The sequence below is a fragment of the Jaculus jaculus genome, chromosome 3 (assembly GCF_020740685.1).
Source record: "Jaculus jaculus isolate mJacJac1 chromosome 3, mJacJac1.mat.Y.cur, whole genome shotgun sequence".
Classification (NCBI taxonomy): domain Eukaryota; kingdom Metazoa; phylum Chordata; class Mammalia; order Rodentia; family Dipodidae; genus Jaculus; species Jaculus jaculus.
In genome coordinates, this window is record NC_059104.1 from 168,798,972 (window position 1) to 168,822,992 (window position 24,021).

General features: G+C 42.5%; 1 protein-coding gene across 3 annotated transcripts in view; it reads left to right on the forward strand.

Annotated features, from left to right (window-relative positions):
* C2cd3 (C2 domain containing 3 centriole elongation regulator) overlaps window positions 1-24,021 on the forward strand; it is a 115,021-nt gene that overhangs the window by 36,141 nt on the left and 54,859 nt on the right. For all 3 annotated transcript variants that reach the window (XM_045145184.1, XM_045145187.1, XM_045145186.1), the window contains exons 10-20: window positions 1,790-1,990; window positions 2,719-2,831; window positions 6,342-6,460; window positions 8,418-8,540; window positions 8,781-9,275; window positions 11,272-11,423; window positions 14,793-15,039; window positions 17,724-17,904; window positions 18,758-18,941; window positions 20,138-20,310; window positions 22,601-22,724. In XM_045145184.1, coding sequence (XP_045001119.1) covers window positions 1,790-1,990; window positions 2,719-2,831; window positions 6,342-6,460; window positions 8,418-8,540; window positions 8,781-9,275; window positions 11,272-11,423; window positions 14,793-15,039; window positions 17,724-17,904; window positions 18,758-18,941; window positions 20,138-20,310; window positions 22,601-22,724 — 2,112 coding nt within the window. The remainder of the gene's footprint in view (window positions 1-1,789; window positions 1,991-2,718; window positions 2,832-6,341; window positions 6,461-8,417; window positions 8,541-8,780; window positions 9,276-11,271; window positions 11,424-14,792; window positions 15,040-17,723; window positions 17,905-18,757; window positions 18,942-20,137; window positions 20,311-22,600; window positions 22,725-24,021) is intronic.

The window sequence follows — 24,021 nt, forward strand, 5'->3', positions numbered from 1 at the left end:
GTGAGACCTTACCTTGAAAAACAAAACAAAACAAAAAAGTGATGAATGATTATATTAGGTAGGTATACTGGAGTAAATGAGACATTTCTGCTGAAAAACCTAATTCTGCAACATTTGTTTCTAAGTTATGTGGATATGAATAATTAAAGAATGTGTGTGTGTGTGTGTGTGTGTGTGTGTGTAATTTTTTTTTTTTTTTGTTTTGTTTTTTGAGGTAGGGTCTCGCTGTAGCCCAGACTGACCTGGAATTCACTATGTAGTCTCAAGATGGCCTCAAACTCACCATGATCATCCTACCTCTGTTTCCCAAGTGCTAGGATTAAAGGCATGTGCCACCATGCCTGGCCAATTTTTAATTTTTTTTACTTTTTTCTGATTTATTTTTACTTATTTATTAGAGACAGAGAGAGGGAGGGAGGGAAAGAGAGAGAGATTGGGTGCATCAAGGCCTCTATACTCCAAATGAACTCTAGATGTATGTGCCACCATGTGCATCTGGCTTATGTAGGACCTGGAGAATCGAACGTGGGTCCTTAGGCTTCGCAGGCAAGCACCTTAACTGCTAAGCCATCTGTCCAGCCCCATGTATATATTTTTTAAGACTTCCTTCTGTTGCAAACAGTTTCAGATTATTGATATGAACTTTCAAGCCAGGCAGTTATGAAAGGAGGGAATTTATTTCAAGCTTATAGATCCAGAGAAAGTTCTATAATTTCAGAAGAAGCTGGCCCACTTTTACAGGTTCAGACAGAGAGAGAAAAGCCACAAGCCAAAGCCCAAAGCCACTCCCCCTGCACAAGCAAGGCGCCCCAGGCAAAAAGCTCAAGCGCTTTGCCTGTCCTTAGACTGGAGTTCCAAATGTACCCCCACACCTGAGGGCTGGACACTAGGATCTGCTCGATGACACCTTCTCCAGCCAGGTAGCTGGAAATTCAAGAAGCTTTAATAAAGCGCCTGAATGTGTTGGGCATTTATCAAACTACCACACCTTCATTGTAGATTAAGGCCAGAATTCTGAAAATACAAGCTGTTTGCTAGCCAAGCATGGTGGTACTTGCCTGAAATCCTAGCACTTAGGAGGAAGAGGCAAGAGTATCAGGAATTCATATCAACCTGGGCTATGTAATGAGTTCTAATCTAGTCTAGACTACATATGGAGACCAGCCCTCTCTGAAAAATTCAAAACAAAGGCTGGAGAGTTGGCTTAGTGGTTAAGGCACTTGCCTACGAAGCCTAAGGACCCAGGTTCAGTTCCCCAGTAACCATGTAATCCAGATGCACAAGGTAGCGCATGCATCTAGAGTTCATTTGCAGTGGCTGGAGGACTTTGTGCACCCATTCTCTCTCTACCTATTTCTGTCTCTATCTCAACTAAATACATAAAACATACATATATTTTTTAATCTAAAAGATGGGCTCGGTGGTGCACACCTTTAATCCCAGCACTCAGGAGGCAAAGGTTAGTAGGAGGATCACTGTGAGTTCGAGGCCACCCTGAGACTCCATAGTAAATTACAGGTCAGCCTGAGCTAAAGCGAGACCCAACTTTGGAAAACCAAAAAAAATCAAGCCAGACTTGGTGGCATGGCCACCTTGAGACTACATAGTGAGTCCCAGCTCTAGAGCAAGACCCTACCTTGGAAAAAAAAAAAAAAAAAAGCAAAATAAAACAAAACAAAAAAAATACTTGTTGCTTTTCCTTTCTCCACCCCTCTTGCTTCTGCAAACTTGATTGTTCCACGTGAAGCCTCTCACCGCCTCCCTACCTGTCTGTGTGAACTCCTTGCAGAGATTTCATTGACCAACAGCTAGCCTCAGGAGATACCCAGGTGATGACCCTAAGTGTGGATAAACTGACCCTGCTGGGCAGAGCACATTCAGTCAGAATCATCATTGAAACAATGCAAGTCCCTCCAGATAGTCCTCAGATGACAGCAGGCAAAAAAAACTTTTCTGGAAGACCATCCAAGGTGACAACAGTGAAAAAGAGGTATGTTAAAACATGTATTTAGGGAACGTGGAGCTGATAATAGTAGTGACTGTATAATACTTTATGACTCGTGATGTGATTTCATGTACATTGTTCCATCAGTGCAAATGGATTAAAGCTCCCAAGAACTGTGCTAGGTAAGTTTGGTTATAAAGAATATTAAGGTGGATGCCCCCAGACACAAAATGATCTGGATATCCATGACCTCACAGTGCCTGCCACTACCTACATAAGACCATTGTAATAGGAGGAAAAGATCATGACATCAAAATAAAAGAGAGACTGATTGAGAGGGGGTGGGGATATGATGGAGAATGGAGTTTCAAAGGGGAAAGTGGGGGGGAAGGAAGGAATTACCATGGGATATTATTTACAATCATGGAAGTTGTCAATAAAAAATTAAATTAAATTAAAATTACAAAAAGAATATTAAGGTGGAAGCTATGAATATAGACCTTATAGTTAGCAAGAGAGATAACATTTAAAGGCTTCTCTAACATTGGGCCTTAGGGACCAAATAAATGTTTTGTATGAAAAGTGCTGCCGAAGTTCCCAGCTCTCAGGACTGCCCTGGCCAGCCTGACAAAAGCTTGGACGAGGACATAAGACCCCTGAGGATATGAGTTCCTGAAAACGGAGCCTCAAAGCTAGGTCAGATTTGTAAGCAGAAATTGAACTTTACTATGTTACTATGTATACATTTTAATCAGCCACCTTTTCTTTTGTAGCACTTTCTTTGTGATGTTTCACTTTCCTGTGGGCTTTTCCAAAAGTGGATTGGGAAAGACAGCTTTGATCACGGAGGCTGTTCGACTTGCCTCCAGTAAAGTTACAGATGGAAGTAAGAAGCCTCCCAGTTCTCTGCTCTTTGTAAAGACTAGAACCCCTAACTACTCACTTGACGTTTGTAGTACTAGAATCTTAGAGCTATCAAGAATTTGAAATGAATGTACATTTATTCCTTTATTTTAAAAGTGAGCACTGGGGCTGGAGAGATGGCTTAGCGGTTAAGCGCTTGCCTGTGAAGCCTAAGGACCCCAGTTTGAGGCTCGATTCCCCAGGACCCACGTTAGCCAGATGCACAAGGGGGCACATGCATCTGGAGTTTGTTTGCAGTGGCTAGAGGCCCTGGCGTGCCCATTCTCTCTCTCTCTTTCTCTGCCTCTCTCTCTCTCTGTCTCTGTCACTCTCAAATAAATAAATTAATTAAAATTAAAAAAAATAAAAATAAATAAAACATGATGGTAGCTCGTGCATGTGGTTACATTATAAATAAATAAATAAATAAAGTGAGTACTGGGGCTGAATAGATAGTTTAGCAGTTAAAGTGCTTACTTATAAAGCCAAAGGACCCTGGTTTGATTCCCCAGGATGCACAAAGGCCAGATGCACGAGGTGGTTCATGCATGTATCTGGAGTTCATTTGTAGTAGCTGTTCTCTCTCCTTCCTTCTCTCTCTCTCTCTCTTGCAAATAAATAAAAATAAAATATTTTTTTAAAAATGAAGAGGGGCCAGGTGTGGTGGCGCACGCCTTTAATCCCAGCACTCAGGAGACAGAGGTAGGAGGATTGCCATGAGGTCAAGGCCACCCTGAGATTATAGAGTAAATTCCAGGTCAGCCTGAGCTAGAGTGAGTCCCTACCTCAAAAAAAAAAAAGATGAAGAGGGCTGGAGAGATGGCTTAGCGGTTAAGCCCTTGCCTGTGAAGCCTAAAGACCCCGGTTTGAGGCTCAGTTCCCCAGGACCCACATTAGCCAAATGCACAAGGGGGCACACACATCTGGAATTCGTTTTCAGTGGCTGGAGGCCCTGGCGCACCCATTTTCTCTCTCTCCCTCTCTCTGTCTCTGTCACTTTCAAATAAATAAATAAGAGTAAACAAAAAAAATTTTTTTTAAATGAAGAGGGCTGGAGGGATGCCTTAGGAGTTAAGGCGTTTGCCTGCAAAGCCAAAGGACCCAGGTTCAATTCCTCAGGACCCACGTTAGCCAGATACACAAGGGGGCACATGGGTCCGAAGTTCATTTGCAGTGGCTGAAGGCTCTAGCATGCCCATTTTCTCCTCTCTCTCTCTCCCTCCCTCTCTCTCTCTGTCTCTCTCTGTCAAATAAATAAAATAAAATATTTTTACAAACAAGTGAAGAAACCAGCCCAATATTACTATGACTGTCCTGATATGAGGCAGTCTGGCCGGTCAAAAACAATACTGATTCTTAGAACAGCTTCTTCCATTGATTATCGTTTTTTTAATTTTGTAATGAAAATATAGTTGATAAGTAATTCACTCATTTGATTTGTATAATGTAATAGTTCTTAAAGTAATCACCATAATGTAATTGTAGAACGTCTTCATTCCCCATGAAAGCAACCCCATGCTCACCAGCATTCACTCCCTACTCCCCCCCCCCCGCCCCCTCCCCACCCCCACACCGCCACCGCCACCGCCACCCAAGTAGCTGCCAGTGTGTCGCAGTTTGGCTATTTTCGTATAAATGGAGTCAAGCAGCCATGGCTTCTGGAGCTAGCTTCTTTGTCTTACCATGTCTTCAGGTTTTATTATGTTGTGGTGTGTATCACTACTTCATTCTTTTTAAAAACTTAGTAATATTCCATCATTTATCTACTTATCATTTGATAGTTTCCACCTTTTTTTGTTTGTTTTGTTTTCTTCAGGTAGGGTCTCTGTCTAGCCCAGGCTGCCCTGGGGATCCTCCTTGTTTTGGCCCCCTGAGCACTGAGATTAGAAGCATGCTCCTCCTTGCTGGGCATTTATAGGGCTCTTAAAATACCTCTTGGACTGGGAAGATGGTTCAGTAGTTAAGGGCCAGGGTTTGAGTCTCAGTATTCACATAAAGCCAGATGCCCAGAGTGGCACATATATTGTAGAGTTTGGTTGTCTCCATTAAGATTTGTACAGTGCCCAGAGTGCTTCTTCGTTTGTCCCCTCAGTTGACCCTCCCAGCGTTCCCGTGACATGCATTGTCTTCCCTTCCCTGGTATGGCAACCAGAGAAACAATCTAGTGGATATTGGTTTTCTGGATCTTGCCTGTAGATTCAGATAGCAAGACTCAGATACTGTTTAAGAGTAAGAAAAGAAATGCAGAGTCAAGAATTAAGATGGAAGGGCTAAGGCAACAGTCGGTAAGTGCTTGCTTTGTGAGCATGAGGGCCTGAGTTCAAATCTCAGCACTTGGGAGGTGGAGACAGCTGGATCCTGGGGGAAGCTGACTAGTTAGATAAGCTGAATCTGTGAAGACAAACTCAAAAGCCCTCATCTCTTTCTCCCTCTTACAAGAGCTCATTGTTTACAGCAGAAATGTCTTTCTATTCAAGAGACCCTAATATGGCTACCTAATGTCAGTACTTGGTGTTGTCAGAGTGACAGTGGGAATGTTCTGTTCCTTAGCTAGGATGTTAGCTCATTTTTATTATTTTTAATTCCACTCTAAGTTCATTTTTCACCTCCAGACAGTCCTCTTTCTGTTAGACTTCCTACCAACTTTTAATTTATCATCTGTGAGGGGCAGGACATGGGCATGAGGTCAAAGGACAACCCTGAATTGAGATGGGTTTGACCTGTGAACTTCTGGAAATTCTCTTGTCTGCCCCTCCCACGTGACAATAGGAGAGGTGGGACTGCAATGTCTTGCTGCTGTGTCCAGCTTTACATGAGCTCTGGAAACTCAAACTCAGATCACCACTCGTACGTGGCAAGTGCTTTGCCCACTGAGCCACCTCCCTGGCCTCCAGTTTGTCTTTTCAGACTAGTCACATGGCCTTAACTGTAGTGAGGTGTAGGGACAGTAGTGAGGTATAGGGACACGTCTCCTTCCATATTCTGTGCTCAATACACTTGACCTTCATTTCTCGCAGTAAAGCACTGCTTCACTTCTGCTGCTGTTCCCAGGGAGTTCCTTGTTTCTGCTACTTCCGTCTTGCAACCGTTACCAACTTTCTGTGATGTCACAATTTTTTTCCAAGGTAGGGTCTCACCCTAACTCAGGCTGACCAGGAATTCACTGTGGAGTCTCAGGCTGGCCTCAAACTCAGGGCAATCCTCCTACCTCTGCTTTCCAATGCTGGGATTAAAGGCGTGCGCCGCCACGCCCAGCGATGTCACAGATTTTTAGTTCAGCTCTGAATTCATCTATCCCTCATTGTTACTTCCAGCCGATCCCCCTGTTTTGTTACCCTTCCTACCAACTTGTCTTTAATTTTTTAATTTATGATCATTGTGTGTGCTCATGTTTGACTAGATTTCCCCCCAAAACTTGAAAGGGAGGTGGGAGGTTAATGAGACTCCAGTTGGATTCTGTGACATGTGCCTGTGTATCCGTTCTCCTTCGCAGTGGTGAAATTCCAGCAGCGATTTGTGTTTCCAGTACAATTTGGGGGCTCAATGATAGAGCACTGGTGGAATTCTAGCCTCATCTTCCAAATTTATGCAAAGAAAATACCACAGAAAAAGGTACTTTAGGGATTTTTTACTTTTCCTCACCGTTCACAGCAGGGACATACTTAAAGTTATTTTCCTTGCTAAGCTGGGAATTTCTCTAGAGGGTGATGATTATGCTTGTGATTGCTCTTTTTTCTAGTTATTGTCTTGGTATTTCTAATTATTAACTACTTATACATATTTATGCAGAGCTTTTAGGTATTATTGTTTATTTAATAAAAGTTCCAGAACTGGGGCTAGAGAGATGGCTTAATCAATAAGGCTCTTGCCTGCAAAACCAAAACCAAAGGACCCAGGTTCATTTCCCCAGGACCTATTTAAGCCAGATGCACAAGGTAGCACATGTGTCTGGAGTTTGTTTATAGTGGCTAGAGGCCCTGATGCACCAGTTCTCTCTCTCTCTCCCTTCCTCCCTCTTTTTTTCTCTCTCTCTCAAATAAATAAAACATAATTTTTTTTATTTCCAGAAATGGGGGCTAGAGAGATAGTGGTTAAGGCACACACCTATGAAGCCTAAGGACCCTGTTTGATTCTCCAGGTCCCACGTAAACCAGATGCACATGGTGGTGTATGCATCTGGAGTTCGTTTGCAGTGGCAGGAGGCCCTGGAGTGCCCATTCTCCCTATCCCTCTCTTTGGCTCAAATAATAAATAAAAATAAAATCTTTTAAAAGATCAAGAAATGGGATTATTGCATCAAAAAGTATAAATTAATTGCCACATTTACTGTCTAAAAGGACTCTGCCAGTTCCCTTTCCCTGTTTAATGCATATGGAGGAATTATGTTTCTCCACAGCTTTGATAGCATCAGGCTCATCAAGTGTTAGAACTTTCTTAGTTTTTGTTTTTGTTTTGAGGCAGGGTCTCACTCTAGCCTATGCTCTCTCTCTAGCCTGGGCTGACCTGGAACTCACTCTGTAGCCCCAGGCTGGCCTCAAACTCACAGTGATCCTTCTACCTCAACTTCCCGAGTGCTGGGATTAAAGGCATGGACTTCCAAGCCTGGCCAACTTTCTAGTTTTTTTTTTTTTTTTTTTTTTTTTTTTTTTGAGGTAGGGTCTCACTCTAGCCCAGGCTGACCTGGAATGAACTCTGTAGTCTCAGGGTGGCCTTGAACTCACGGCGATCCTCCTACCTCTGCCTCCCAAGTGCTGGGATTAAAGGCGTGCGCCACCACGCCCGGCTAACTTTCTAGTTTTAATGGCAAAAATTTATAGCACATAAAACTCCTTTTATTTTTATTTTTTAAATTTTTTTGTTTGTTTCTTTGAAAGCAACAGACAGAAAAAGAGGCAGAGCGAGAGAGAGAATGGACACACCAGGGCCTCCAGCCACTGCAAACGAACTCCAGTTGCATCTGGCTTACATGGGTCCCGGGGAATTGAGGCTCGAACTGTGGTCCTTAGGCTTCACAGACAAGTGCTTAACTGCTAAGCCATCTCTCAAGCCCCTCCTTTTATTTTTAATAGTAAATTTGAACATTTTGAGTAAAGAACTCTTTTTTTTCCTCCTTCATCTTCAAGGTAGGGTCTCACTCTAGCCCAGGCTGACCTGGAATTCACTATGTAGTCTCAGAGTAGCCTCAAACTCTCAGTGATCCTCCTACCTCTGCCTGCCAAGTGCTGGGATTAAAGGAGTGTGCCACCACGCCCAGCAAGAACTCTTTTTTTTTTTTTAACATTTGTTAAATGACTTTATTTAAAATGTCAGTATGTGAGAACTAGTTTTTCATAGGAAAAAGATAACCTCTTTGTGGCTTATGAAATCTTCATAGTCTTCCAGGGAAACATCGTAAGACCCAGAAGGGATACTAAACTATGACAGCCTGTGGTATCATGGTCAGGTTACATAAGTAAGCTTTGTACATCATCAACACTGGTCTTTTCTAACCCATCATGGGTTGTCACTTGAATTAAAATCCTCTGTCGCTTCTCTTCAACCTAAGGTTTTTCTCTCTTTATTCCTTCAGCCAGAAGTCATTGGCTCTGCATCACTTCCTCTGCGAACTGTCATCCAGTCAGAGCTGCTTTCGTTCAGTGGCCAGCTTCCAGTACAACAGGAAAGTGGTCCGACTCCACTTGGTCCCTTGAAGGTACATAGATACACATTCAAGAAGTCCGCAGTGTGTCCTGAGCATGTATGATTGACTGCCCATGGCCTGGCTTTTCTTAGTCTGACAAGTTAATGTACATGTAGCCTTTTGTGTGCCTCCTACTTTATATTTGAAGACAAGTTAATTCATTTTCTAATAATTTGATATCAAGTCCAGCTCCAAAATTCTGACTCCAATTCTACAAGCAGTTCTTCCTGACCCTTCTTTTGTGTTTTACAGGTAACCATGGAGCTTGTCATAGGTAGTAAGGATTTCACTGGTGTCGGTGCTACGTTAGGTAGCAATACCCAACATCCCCCTCTTGCTGCTGCCACAGATCCAGACAAGATACTACCAGAACCAAGCCAAGATCCTACCTGCACCAAAAATCCACCGAACCCAAGTCACATTCATGAGGAAACTGCCCAGAAAGCACAGAACCTGATACTCCCCAACCCTAAATCACCAAGCCCCCTAGCCCCAAATTCTTCCATCATCATGGCGGCACCAACGTCCCACCATTTAATGAGTCAGATAAATGGATCAACAAAAGAAGACGCTTTGCTGTTGCATGTGCTGCTGATGGTACCCGATGGGAAAGATTTCTTTACTGGGGAATCTGAGAAACAGCCTCCGTGCAACGTCTATTTAAATTGCAAGCTCTTTAGCACAGAGGAAGTCACCAGATCTGTCATCGCCTGGGGCACCACACAACCAGTCTTCAACTTTTCCCAGGTAACTGGATATGTCGTATCCATTGGGGTGACGGGCGTTGGAATCATGTATCTCTTAGATCATAATTCCATCTTTAAAGGAAATGTAGGATGTCAACTGCAAGAGACCTTTGCAATTGTCTGGAATGCTCTATCAGATAGAAAAAATTAAAGACAGTGCGAACATTTAGAACTTTTTTCTGTTTTTCTTTCTTCTGTCTCAGTTACATACACCCTTTGCACATCTTGGCTTTACGTGGGTACTGGGAAATCGAACATAGGTCATGAGACTTTGCAGGCAAGTGCCTTAACCACTGAGCCATCTCTTCAGTCCCCAGGATTTTTGGGGGTTTTTTTTTGGTTTTTTTTTTTTTGAGACAGGGTTTCACTATGTAGCTCAGGCTGGCCTCAACCTCAACTGTCCTCCTGTCTCTGCCTCCTTGGTACTAGAACTACAAGTGTGCCCCATGATGCCCAGCTTAAACAGAACCTGAAAGCTGTTCTTGACATGTATGCATAACATGCATACTTACTCATTAAGTCCAACAGATCCTGCAAGTTCCATTGTCTCTGCAACACATCCCCTTACGTCCTTCCACGGCCAGCACGTCAGTCCTTAGCGTGGATCATTTAACTGACTCCATGCGTGTCTGCAGCCTCAACTCCTGCCGCTCTTTGCCGCTCTTCCGTCTCATTCGGTAGTCTAGCTGTGGTCAGCTACTCAGCATTCCCTGACTATTCTCTGAGCTCTGCACCATGTGTTTCTTTTCCTTTTGTCTTTAAGACTAGAATTCATTGTGTAGCCCATACTTACCTGGAACTTGCTATGTTGTTCAGTCTGACTACAAACTCATGATCCTCCTGCCTCAGCCTCTGAAGTGCTGGGGCTACAAATATGTGCCACTACCCTCAGCTCAGCCTCTGCATCTTTTCTGTACCTGTGCGGCCCCTTCTGCCCTCAATTTCCCTCTCAGCCTGTATGATTCCTGTTAGGCAGAACATTTTATGCTCGTTCATTTTTGCTCACCCTTAAGATTTAGGGTGACTTTTCCCTCCAAAAGCTAGCGTGTGCTCCCTCTCCTCTCCATGTAGGAGCTTGCTATTAGTTTTACCTCTTTTGGTTTCAAGGAATAGACATGTACTCTGGGTACCTTATGTAAGTAGAGGTCCTCAGATACAAAAGTGCCTGTGCACTGCTCCTCTTGCCTCTGTTGCCTTTCTGTCATGTGTGATACCATATTGGGAGTTTTTTAAGGCACTAGAAATTGAACCCCGAGCCTTGAACAGGTAAAGCACACACTCTGCCGCCCCGTGCCTTACTGTTTCTGCCTTCACCCCTTTTGCCTCTCGTGTTTTCCATTGGAGTCATCACTGGAGCTTATCTTCCCTCTGCTATTAGAGTTGTTGCTAAAGTTTAGGTTCCTTCAAACTGATGGTCCCCTTCGCTCTGGTAATGTAATGGAGCTGCTTGCTCTTGACTCTGGGTCTCCGGTTCAACTACAGCTCACCAATTCTGGAATAATTGTACATTGAAAATCCAAATGACTGGCTTCACTATTTGCTATGACACCTGTTGGATAGGGATTTTTGCACTAATTCATTACATTAAATGCTTTCCATCCAATGGATTGGCTGCCTTTGATAAAGGATTTAACCCTTTTCTAAACACTTGGCATCCTTGTCTCAAAAACATCTTCCTCTCAGCAGGATTTACAGTGGACCACTTTGCCTTTGAACAGGCTGGGTGTGTGTGGCCGGGATGTGTTTGACACGCCTGACAGCCTTCTCTCAGTCCCCGTATGAGCCATGTCATTAGAGGACACACACTGGTCTGTAGCTGGCCTTCTAATAGCAGTCTGTGTTTCTGTTAAGGATACAGGGTGTGTTTTATTTTAGTACCTTTAGCTCAACACCGTATGCATATAGTTTGCTTTCAGTAGTAACTGCCTGTTGAATGAAAGAACCAATTGTCTCAAGTGCGGATGTTGCTGTTGTTGTTGTTGTTGTTGTTCCCGCAGGTGATTCCTGCCTGCCTGTCTTCCACGTATCTGGAAAGGCTTAAGAACAATGTGATGATAATTGAGACTTGGAACAAGGTGCGGAGCCCAGGACAAGACAAGCTGCTCGGGCTGGTGAAACTCCCCCTCCATCAGTTTTACATGTCATTCAAGTAAATAGGATCTTTTGGAGTATTCTGTATTTTGCATCTTTAACTTTGCACAGACTGAAGAGGAATTCTGTGGGTTTGCAAACATAAATAGACCAAGGATCCTTGGAGGGTCTTTCTCTGTTTCACCACACTTGCTGCTCTTTTCCTGTGGTAAAGTGGCCATGCAGATAGCACTTCCTAGAGTTGGAGAGATGGCTCAGAGGCTCGGACACTTGACCCCAAGTCTCAGGCACTAAGAAGCTTACATACATCGAGTCATCTGATTTCATAGCAACCTCTGACTCAAGCATAGTTATTTCCCATCTTGTACACATGAATTAACAGAGATGCAAAGAAGTTAAATTACTTGTCATGTATGCAATAAGAGTAGAGCCAGGATTGCAACCCAGATAGCCTGGCTCTGAAGTTCACTGTACCAAAGTTCTGCTGCCAGAGGCTACCGCCCATATTGAATGCACCTCTTCGTCTATAATGCTTCCTGGGCCCTGGCAGATGTGATAGAGATGATTGGTGTCCTATTAGGGACTCCCCCTTTCTCATCTTGTCACTTTAGTGGGTCTTGGGTCTCCCTGGTATTCACTGCTAAATGTAAAACATAACTTCCTTAACCAAGAGTGAAAGTTGAAAGTAGCATTAATCAAAGGAGATAAACATAAGCCATGAGAAGACTCTGATGGGCTTAACGTCTCCGTTTAGCTTAAGAATAACGTGAGCATCCCTGTGTGGCCTGTGAACTTTGAAGAGGGCACTCGGGGAATGAGGGTAGGGGAGAGAGAACACAAAATGATACCCTGATAGGAATACAACCAGTTTACAATATGTTGGTATGTTAAAGTATTGAAGTTCCCAATAAATTTTAAATAAATAAAAAATTATTAGTTAAAACTTGGGGGGGAAAATGTAGGCTAAGGTGACTAAAACTAAAATAAGTAATTGCTAATTTCTACTTCAGTATTCAACTAAAACTTTAGCATCTTGGGGGAAAGAGTCACCACCTTACAGATAGTGGTTTCCCTCTCATCATGAAAAGTTAGCCTGAAAAAAAAAAAAAGAATAAAAAAAGGAAAAGAAAAGAAAAGTCAGCTTGGCTTGTATCAGCTGTTCTCAAGATTGCTGTAATAAATACTATATTTTAGATCTTCAGATTTGATGAGTGTGCCTTACTTTAACATCTAGGTCAAATACTGTTCCAAAAACTATTTCTGTCCTCAGTACAGACCATATTTTTTTTTTTTGTTTTGATTCAAAGCACAAATTTTTAATTACTTTGGTACTGACCTATTTCCTAGCACCCTCCTCATGGCTCCGTTTCTAATGCTGTGCTTTACATTTTACAAATAGCACTTTATATGCATTCTCATTTGAGCCTTACTACTACTACCTCATGAAGTATTACCGTCCTTATTTTCTGACGTGGAAATCTGTCCTCTAACATGAAGAAGTCATGTACCTTCTCTGGCTTTCTTTGCCTCATCTGTAAAATGAGGGTGATGATAAATCCCGTCTCACCTTTGGAGCAATTATAAGGGTCCACTGAGGAAATGTATGGGCTTTACCTTCTGTGAATAAACAAGAACTTGTGATTGTATCACTGTAAAGACATGGCCTGACGAGAAGTGCAGCCGAAATGAGGGATGCCACTGTCTGCACGAAGCTCTGGCTTTCCCCTATCTTTCTTTTTACTTATAAAATTGCTCTTGACTGGTGTTCCCTTCCCTTTCTTCACTTCTCTCTTCATTCCATTAGATCCCATTCTTTGCGAAGAGAGTATAAACAATAGTAACTACCAATTACTGAGCATTTACCATGTATCAAGGATCACGATTGACATTTTGTTCTTGTTAGTCCTAATCGCAATCCTGTGAAGGTACTTTAGGTGCCTATATGTTTTGCAAAAAAAGAGTCAGGCTCAAAGAAGTTATTGATTACATAAGCCATACAGCAAGTAAGTGGCAAAGCCAAGATTCACCCTGGTAAGCATGAAAAGCACTTGGTTTTAAAATCACAGAATCAAAAGTTCAGGACTGGATGGATATGTAGCTCAGTGATAGAACAGTAGATGGATGGGTAAGTAGATAAACAGAAGGCTGATAGAATCAAAAGGCTCAAGTCTTGAATCAAGGCTCAGCCTCCTACCACTGTGCATGCTTAGCTAAGTTATTTAACCTGAATGGTTGACAGTATCAACCTTTAGAGTGCAAAATGGATTGTAAACACTACACAGATGCCTACCAGGCAATAAGTGCTCAATAAACAGAAGGTATCTTGGGGAATATTATCCAAATCTTAGCTGGCAGCGTGTAAAATCTATACCATTCTGGTTGACCACACTGTCTCTGTACAGTAAATGCAATTCAGCAAATTCCACCTGAGACACAGTTCCACTGCAGACAGTGGATTTGGTGCCTCCATGGTACAGAGATAATTAGACACATTCCTATCAGAACACTTGCAGTCACTTGAAGATCCCCCTGCTGCTGGGCGTCGCTTGCCAAGCTTGTCAAGGAAACCTTCATCCAGCTGGGTCATGGCCTTGGAGCTTATCTAGTGCCTCAGTGACTCCTAGCACAGATTGAATCACATGGAATAAGTTTCCTTCCTCCCCCTCCCAGAGTTATCAAAGCAAAAGGCTCCCATTGTCCTTCAGAAGCTGCAGTCCCTCTCTGGCTTCATTAAAGCCACCATGCTCCTCCACAGCATAACCTCCGCTAATAAAATGTTTTCCCCAAAGGAAGAATTCTCAATGTTTCTTTCTGCCTTTGTTTTTAGTCTGTCTTTCAGTTATATGCAGTGCCTAGCCCCATAATTACTGCAGTTTGAACTTACTTGTCTTGTAATTTTAGTTTGGTTACTACCAAAAGTCACAGTTTGGAAAACTGCTATGTACTTGTATAGTTATAGGTTCAAGTTTTGTTTTGTTTTGTTTGAGGTAGGGTCTTGCTGTAGCCCAAGCTTACCTGGACTTCACTAAGTCTTAAACTGGCCTTAAGCTCACAGCAGTCCTCCTACCTCTGCCTCCAGAATGCTGGGGTTAAAGATGTGTGGCACCACGCCCAGCTTATAAGTCTGTTTTTTAAAAACACTGTATTTGTTTTCAAGCAGAGAGAGAGAGAATGGGCACACTAGGGCCTCTAGCTGCAGACAAACTCCAGATGCATGTGCCACTTTGTGCATCTGGCTTTATGTAGGTACTGGGGAATCGAGCCTGGGTTGTTAGGCTTTGCAGACAAGTGCCTTAACCACTGAGCAGTCTCTCGCCCTATAGGTTCATTTTGAACAATGTGAGAAAATGAACCAAGTAAGAAACAAACTGACTAATTATGTGGCCAATGTTTTCTCATTGCCCATTCTCAACTTCTTTTTCTCCAGAGATCCCAAGATTTCTCGCCTACTGCTTGAGGCCAAGTACCCAGTCGTTGCTGTTGACAGCTACATGCCCGTGATTGATGTGTTCTCGGGCCACCAAAATGGGAGCCTTCGAGTCTTCTTAGCCATGGGTTCTTCTGAGCAGATAACAGCCCTGCAGAGATTAAAGAATGAAGAAGGAACACTCCCTCCCTTCAGCCCCAGGCCAGCCCACTTCCTGGACCAGCCATCTGCAGCATCTGTCGCTATGGTAGTGACTCAACACTGTGCTTCACAGAAAATGATCGCATTTTCTCTTACATATTCTAGTGACACTATTGCCCCAAGTCCTTATTTCAGTATGAAAAGTTCAAGAAAAGAACCTTAGTTCCACTCAAGTGCTTGCTTTAAGTCACAGGATCATTGGTATTTTTCTCTTACACTTAAATGGTTCCCTATATGTAGTTCTGTGAATTTATAAAGAAAATCGAGGGCTGGAGATGGATGTAGCTAAGTGGTAAAGAACTTACCTAGTCGGGTATGACACCCTGGGTTGGATTTTCAGTACCACAAAAAAGAAAAGAATATCTGGACAACCAGATATTAATCCTCTAATTTACTAATTTAATTAACATCTTTGTAAAAATCAGGTGAAGAGAATGGCCCCAATATGTTTGCAAAAATTTTACCATTAGCCAAGTCCTCACGTCAAAGTTAGAGTCAAGTGCCTTGCTTTCATTCTAATAACTTACTTTATATAGTGCTATGCAAGTGAGAAAGCACATTGACATACCTGCCCATGCTTATTTCCCTACAACTGCAAGAGGAAGGTTATTGTCATTCTCTTTTAAAGGTGGTTAAACATTATATTACATCATATTACAAAACCCTAGAGGGAGAGAATTAAGGTTCAGACACAGGCTCTCTTAACTCCAACTTAGTCTTGATTCCACTATGTCATGTCCTCATAGGTCTTAATATTTATTGTCTCCATTAGAAAAGCCAAACTTCAGTATCCATACCCTTTGAATATTTTATCTTTTTCGGGGGGGGGGTTGTTTGTTTTCTTGCAGTAGGGTCTCACTCTAGCCCAGGCTGACCCAGAATTCACTATGTAGTCTCAGGGTGGCCTCGAACTCATGGTGATCCTCCCACCTCTGCCTCCCGAGTGCTGGGATTAAAGACTTGCACCACCATCCCTTTGTATTTTACCTATTTGGGGTTCAGTTGGTTGGGGTTTGTTGGTATTGTTTGTTTTTAGAGGTTGGGTTTCATTCTAGTCCAGGCTGACCTGGAAGACGTGCGCCACCACACCCAGCTTGTATTTTATGTTTTTTAGTTGTCCGAATCTGAATGACAAATCTAAATATCTCTAGGAGGAAAAGAACTCTTAGGGAAATATCAGGACATTATGCATTGGACTATTATGAAATCAGAACTTCTCTTTGCTGCTTATTGTAGAGTCTGTCATTAGATTACATTGAAAGTTACATAAAACGCACAGAGAAATAAGGATCACCTATGAAGAACTCTATGTGACCCACTATTCGCAGTGTAGACTCTGAAATCCATCCAGATCCTTACGGAAGCTTAGAAACCATTTCTTAGTGCTACCACAGAGAAAATCCTTGAGCGATCTGTCTATGTAGCTAGACATCCAGTTACTGTTGATTTCTTTCCTACACTGGTGTCTTTCATCCAGTTCGCCATCTGCAGAATCAAAAGTATTAAGTTGTTATGTAATGCTGTATGGCTAAATTAAGTGGCTGTGGTAATGCTTAAGAGGTCTATCCCCCACCCCTCCCCCATTTTCAAGGAATCAAATTGCAAGCTTTCTGTTTTCCAGAGCAAGTTTTTGAGCAGGTATTGCTAACATATGTTGTTGGGTTTCAAAACAAAAACCTAATGTAGTCTCTGCTTCGTATGTGTTCGATTAATAGTTAAGATTAAACACATTTAAACATACAGTCCCACTCTTATCTGAATACCGAATCCCTCTTTGAATATTCTTTTTTATTTTATTTGTTCATTTTTATTTATTGACAGAGAAAGAGGCAGAGAGAGAGAGAGAATATGCACACCAGGGCTTCCAGCCACTGCAAACAAACTCCAGACACATGTGCCCCCTTGTACATCTGGCTAATGTGGGTCCTGGAGAATCGAGCCTTGAACCGGGGTCCTTAGGCTTCACAGGCAAGCGCTTAACCGCTAAGCCATCTTTCCAGGTCCCTCTTTGAATATTTTTAATAACTAATTGTCCAATGTGTACTGAAGCTGTATAAGATAAAAGTAAAGAACTGGCCCTGCAACTGTGTCTGACCTGTTGCCTAAGCATGTTGAATTAGCTTCTGCAGGCGAGGTGCCGGGCAGAGCCCGTACTCAGGGCACAGTCACTTGTAACAGTGTGCTCTTTGCCTCTGCAAGTAGTCCTGCCATTACTGGACAGTCTCAGTGTCCCCCAACTTCTTTTTTTTTTTTTTTAATTTTCCTTAAATTTTTTTATAATTATTAAAATTTGTCCCCAACTTCTTTAGAATAATAATTACTACCTGGTTGCTCTGCATATTTATGTGTTCTCTTTCCTGTTAAGGAAATGGCCTTCTATTCTGTGTCCCAAGCACTGTTTATCAACAACCGATGTTGAGTTCTACAACATCCCTTTTTAGCATGTGGGATTGAAGTTTTCTTTGATCCATTAATACACTGAGTTACACTGACTGATTTGCTAACATTGACCAGTCTCATGGTCTAGAATTCCTGCATGGTTGGTCTGGTTACTCTGGGCAGTTGTGAGACTTAGACAAGCAAGAGTTTATATTAAATTTCTAAATGTCTACCTCAAAACAAAACAAAAATTCTGTTTGAATATCAGCCAGTTCACTTATTTCTTCATAAGCAAGCAGGAACATTCTAAACAAGTTACTCTTCCAAGTTCACCCATGTTTCATATAATAGGCAGAAGACCAAGGAAACAGATTGATGGAGCACCACTTTGAATTCCATGTGGTGATGGTTAAAGGGCTAACCCCTCTTCAGGCAACAGTCTGGGGAGAGGCAGATTGTTACGTCCAGTACTACTTTCCATTCCAAGACTCCCAACCCAGTGTACTCAAAGGACCTGACTTCCTTGAAAATGGTGAGCATGGGAAATTAGGGCTTCTCATTTGTGCATAGTTCTTTTATTGGACATACTTAGGAATTTTGTTTATCCTGAGTAGATTTGTTACTTTTTTTTTCCTTTCTTCCCGAGGTAGGGTTGTCACTCTAGCCCAGGCTGACCTGGAATTCACTCTGTAGTCTCAGGATGGCCTCGAACTCACAGTGATCCTCCTACCTCTGCCTCCCAAGTGCTGGAATTAAAGGCGTGCACCACCACACCCAGCTATTTATTTTGATATGATGGAGTACAAAGAATTTCTGTATACCCTTTACCTAGATCTACCAGTTACTTACATTTTATTCCTTCATTTATTCCTTATATTCCTATTATTGCTGTATATACATAGGAAATATACATATATATCCAGTTGATATTGATATTTGTGGTAGTCATGCTCTGTAAAGTCACTGTAACTACTTTAAGGAATTGGGGGATACTGAGCCATTGTTCCTAAAGAACAAATATAATATATATCAGGCAGATCATAATTTTAAATCCTATACTTATCCAGATAGATTCTGTTTTATAAAAAAGAGAAAACAGAGTTCCCAAGTATGAATTGACATGCCTGGACCTCAACAACAGTGCCAAGTTTAAGATCTAAACCTGTCTGGGCACAGTTGCCCATGTCTATAATCCCAACACTCAGGAGGCTGAGTCAGAAAGACGTAGAGTTGAAGGCAAGCCTGGGCCTTGAACCTAGTGAGACCCTGTCTCAAAGAATACACAACAAATCTAATCTCTGCCCCACTAGACCCAGAGCCAGAGTTTCTTGGACTATCTGATTGACGTGTTAGATATTCTGAACTGCTGTTTTTCTTTCCCAAAGGAATCACTCTGAAGCCCTTCAGAACTTCAACCACACTCTGTGTTCCAGATCCCATCTTTAATAGTGAGCACCACCACTCTCTCCTGTTGCCATTGGACATTCCAGTGCAAAGGCTGCTATTAAGTGTCTTCTCCTCACAGGGGCTTGTGCCTGGAGGTGGTGTCCAGTTTGAAATCTGGTGCAGGTACAGTATGACCAACCTGAGCCAAGGAAGGAAATGCACAATCATGGAGCACCCTGTCCTTTGCCACCCAGGTGACATTACTCTGCAAAGCTTAGTAGCCCCTTCGGCCTGTCTGTTCTCTAGTCTTTGTAGTTGGTAATTTCTATGTCTAATTTTTACTAAAGTCTGTTAGAATCTTGGGAGCAGTTATATCTCATACTTTTAAACTACTACTTGCTTACATTGGAGGTATAATCCTATTAGCCTTACCTCCTACTGTCCTTTAAACGTATCATTCATGGTTTTTGGTAGTCTCTTGCCTTATTTACTTCAGGTCTTTATCATCTGATACTCAATTACTGTGATGGCTTCCCACCTGGTCTTCCCACTTGTAAACTCATTTTGGTCTCCCCAACAGCACATACGAAGTCTTCTTAAACATAAATCCACTTAATGTTTCAGATACTGATAGATTTCCAGGAAAGACACTGACATGAGTGTACATAGCATGAATCCCCTTTAATCCACACTTCTAAGAAGCTAGCCAGACTGATGAAGGGAATATAAATGTGAAAGAAGAAATAGCATCAGGAACAGCGACAGATAGATAGATGATTGATTGATTGATAGATCTCAGAAGTATCTCTTTACCAACAAGCAGGTGGAAATCACATACAAAACAGTTTTTTTGTTGTTGATGTTTTGGTTTTTCAAGGTAGGGTCTCACTGTAGCCCAGGCTATCCTGGAATTCACTATGTAGTCTCAGGGTGGCCTCAAACTCACAGTGACCCTCCTACCTCTGCCTCTTGAGTGCTGAGATTGAAGGCGTGCCACCATGCCTGGCTACGCTCTCATTATTTCTGCAAACCAGAAAGTCCTGAGACTAAAGACAAAGATGAACCTTGAAGACTAAGGCTTCTCCACCTACAACCACTTCACTGCTATGGGGTGGAAGTTTTAAGAACTTCCCAGAGATCCAAAAGACATGCAGACACTTCATACAGAAGGCCTGTGAGATTTGTCCTAAACTCAGTATAGTCCTTGAGTTTGTTCTCCATGTAATTGATGGGCAAGAAATGCAGCCACTGTCAACCACCAATACAAAATTCAGGCTCCCAGAATAACTAGCTAATGAAAACTGATCACTGGGGCAGACTGCCTCATTCGTCCATCTAACTCTTTCAGTGAACATATTGTGTTGTTTGTGCTTTTTCAGGTACTATTATCCTAATGTAAGAGACCAGATGGTTGCCAAAGGAACCTTGCCATTATCAAGGATCTGTGCCATGGTAACCAGGCAGCAACGTGAAGATATGGGAATGGAGAACTTTAATCTCCCTTTAACCCCCAGGCTTGAGAACAGGAATAAATTGAAGAGCCAGTCATCAGGTAATTGAAGACTGATTTGTCTTTCCTTTCCTTTTGGTTTTTCAAGGTAGGCTCTGGCTCTGGCTCTGGCTCAGGCTGGCCTGGAATTAACTATGTAGTCTCAGGGTGACCTCAAACTCACAGCAATCCTCCTACCTTTGTCTCCGCAGTGCTGGGATTAAAGGTGTGTGCCACCACACCTGGCTCTGTCTTTCCTTTTCAAAATCAGTGTGCATAAATATCTTTTTTCTGGCTAAAGTAAGGATTCTTTGCTTTAGGGAGTACTTATCCTTTTGAGCATCTGATGAAACTGAGTCTTCATCTTTTAGAAATATGAGTGTAGAATATGTATTATAAATTTCACACATACTTTTAGTAAACTCATAATTACATAGACTCTGTAATTACTGCTTGACTATTTGACCTTGAACTTCAGCAAGCATTAATAAGCTCTCATAGCAAAAGTTTATATAGGTATACTAAGAAAATTAGTTCTCTCAGTAAGCGTGAATAAACAAGAGATTGATGGTATATAATTATCTTGAACTGGAAATTCACTGTAAGTAAGGAGAAGGTTAGAATTCAAAGTGAAACCCATGTGTGGGTATATACCTTTAGTCCCAGCATTTGGGAGGCCATGTAGGAGGGTCACTCTGTGTTCAAGGCCAGCCTCATTGCCATGAGTTTGTGCCATGAGGATTGCCACCCTGAAATTACATAGTAAATTCCAGGTCAGCCTGGGCTAGAATGAGACTCTACCTCGAAACTCCTCCCAAAGAATTGTGTGTGTATGTGTGTGTGTGTGTGTGTGTGTGTAGACAGAGAATAAATTGTGCTCACTTCAGCACAAATACTAAAATTGGAACAATACAGAGGTTAGCATGCTGACATGCAAACTCATGAAGCATTCCATGTTTAAAAAAAATATAAATAAACTTTAGCCAGGCGTGATGGTGCCCTCAGGAGGCAGAGATAGGATTGCCAAGAGTTCTAGGCCACCCTGAGACTACATAGTGAATTCTGGGTCAGCCTGAGCTAGAGTGAGACCCTGCCTCAGGAAAAAAAAAATAAAAAAAAAAAAAAATAAAAAGAAAGAAAGAAAGAATAAGCTAATAAAGAGATTAATGAGGATTTGGAGTTTTGGGGTGTTTGTTTCTGGTTTTGCAAGGTAGGGTCTCACTCTAGCCCAGATTGTTCTAGAATTCAATTTGTAGTCTCAGGGTGGCCTCAGACTCACAGCAGTCCTCCTTCCTCTGCCTCCCAGGTGCTGGGATTAAAGGCATGTGCCACCATGCCTGGCAAATTTGGAGTTTCATTGGTATTATAGCCCAATGTTTCCGGCAAATGAACTCCAGACACATGCTTCACCCTGTGCATCTGGTTTATGTTGAACCTGGGTCTATAGGCTTTGCAGGCAAGCACCCCCAGGGATTTTATCTTGTCATAATTGAGTTGTTCCTCTTGACCCTCAGTGATCCACTTGTTCAGTTATTCCCTTTTGTTTCATGTGGGTGGTATGTGTGTGATATATGCACATGTGTATACAGATATATGGCCCCCATGTGGAAGCCAGAGGAGAATATTGGGGGTCCTCTGTTGCTCAGCTGCCTGTTTCCTGAACCTGGAGCTGCCGTTATTCAGAGTGGCTGACCAGAGAGTCCCAGTGATCCTCTGGTCTCCACTCCCCATAAGACGGAGGTTACAGGCATGAGACATCATGCCCCACTGCTTACATGGGTACCGAGGATCAAACTTGGGGTGGATTGGGCCCTCATGTTTGGGTGGCAAGTGCTGTTATCCACTGAGCCATCTCCCAGCCCCTTGTTCAGTTATTCCTTAAAGCTATCCCTGAAGTACACTGTATGATGGTAGCCCTTTATAAAGATACAGCACGTGGGCTGGAGAAATGGCTTAGTAATTGAGGCGCTTGCCTGCAAAGCCAAAGGACCCAGGTTTGATTCCCCAGGACCCACGTATGCCAGATGCACAATGGGGTGCACACATCCGGAGTTTGTTTGCAGTGGCTAGAGGCCCTGGTGTGCCCATTCATTCCCCCCCCACCCCCAGTCTCATAAGTAAAGAAAGAAAATTTAAAAATATTTTGTAAAAAAGCTACAGCATGTGCTCATTTGCCTTCAAGTAGAAAATGCACTGTGATCCTGATGTTGGACAGGTTCTCTCAGTGGTCATTCTCCTTATCATTGTGGTTGGAGTGTTCCTCCTCTTTCTGCCTTCCAGACCAAGAGTTCAAGGTTTGGCGAAACAGAATCTGCCAACCTTTTGAAGGTTTCTTTCTGTCCTCATTCTCCAGGTTTACTGGATGTGGGCCTAAGGTACAGGCGCAGCCCAAGAACAGCAGAGGGAGTTATTGCTGCCCGAGCTGTCTCCATCTCAGTGCAAGTCATCAGAGCCTGTGGTCTGCAGGCAGCAGCCAAGTAAGTTCACCCTAGGAAAGCCATTCCGTACAGTATAACGGTCTAAACAGTATAATGCTCAGTTACATACAACTTTTAGCAATGCAGTTTCCATTTCATTAACCACAACTCTTGTTCTATGAATTCTAGTAAATCCCTTGCAAACTTTTGCTATTGCTGCAATCCGGTTCCTTGACTTGTCCAACAACTTTGTCCTCTGTCTTCCTTAACCACTTACTCCCATGGCAAACCATGGCATGTTCAATCACTACTCCTCCTCTTCCTATGTTGTCCCACTCAGCTATTCTCAACATAATGCTTAACTCAGACCTGTCATGTTTCTATTCAGATCCTACCAGTGACTTTTCATCTCATTCAAAGTAAAAGCCAGAGTCTATAAATGCCAAATAAGTGCCTGAGAGATGGTTTAGTGGCTAAGGTGCTTGTCAGCAAAGTCAGGGGACCCAGATTTGATTCCCCAGTACTCACATAAAGCCAAATGCACAAGATGGCACATGTGTTTGGAGCCCTGGCACACCCATTCTCTCTCCATCTGCCTCTTTCCCCACTTCCCTCTCTCTCAAATAAATAAAGTATTTTTTTTAAATACCAAATAAGTTGACCCACTGTTACCTTTGTGGCCTCTACTGACCTGTTTACTTCTGAAGAGACAAGCAGATTTTCCCCTCAGGGCCCTTGTCTTGCAGTATTTTGTAGGGGGAAATAAAGCATATATATCCTTCAGGTCTTTCTTTAACATCTGTAAACCTGGAATATTCTTTCTCTTATCTGATAAACTTTCATTTAAGATTTTACATCTTAGTAGACTTCATTTATTTCTTCCTGCATTTAGGCAAAATTGGTACTTTCTCCTTTAACTCTTAGCACCTTGATTGTAACACATACTGTCTGTTTTACTTATTGGCATGCATTTTCCCCTGCTGGACTATGAGTTCCTCTAATATAGAGACATTTCCTGAATTCCCCTTGGCACACCTGCACATCATACAATATAGCTGTAGGAACCATGAGCATGTAGTAAGAAACAGAACTTTGCCTGGAGACGTGGTTCAGTTGGTAGACTGCTTGCCTAGCACACGCAAAGCCCAGTGTTTGATTGCCAGCACCAATAAAACCACACATGGTGCCCGTGTTTATAACACCAGGACATGGGAGGTGTAGGGAAGAAGGCATCATGAGCTACATGAGTTCAACTCAGCCTGGGGTGTATAACACTCTGTCTCAAAAAAATAAAAGGGTGGGGACTGGGTGTGGTGGCTCATACCTTTAGTCTCAGCCCTCCAGAGGCACAGGTAGG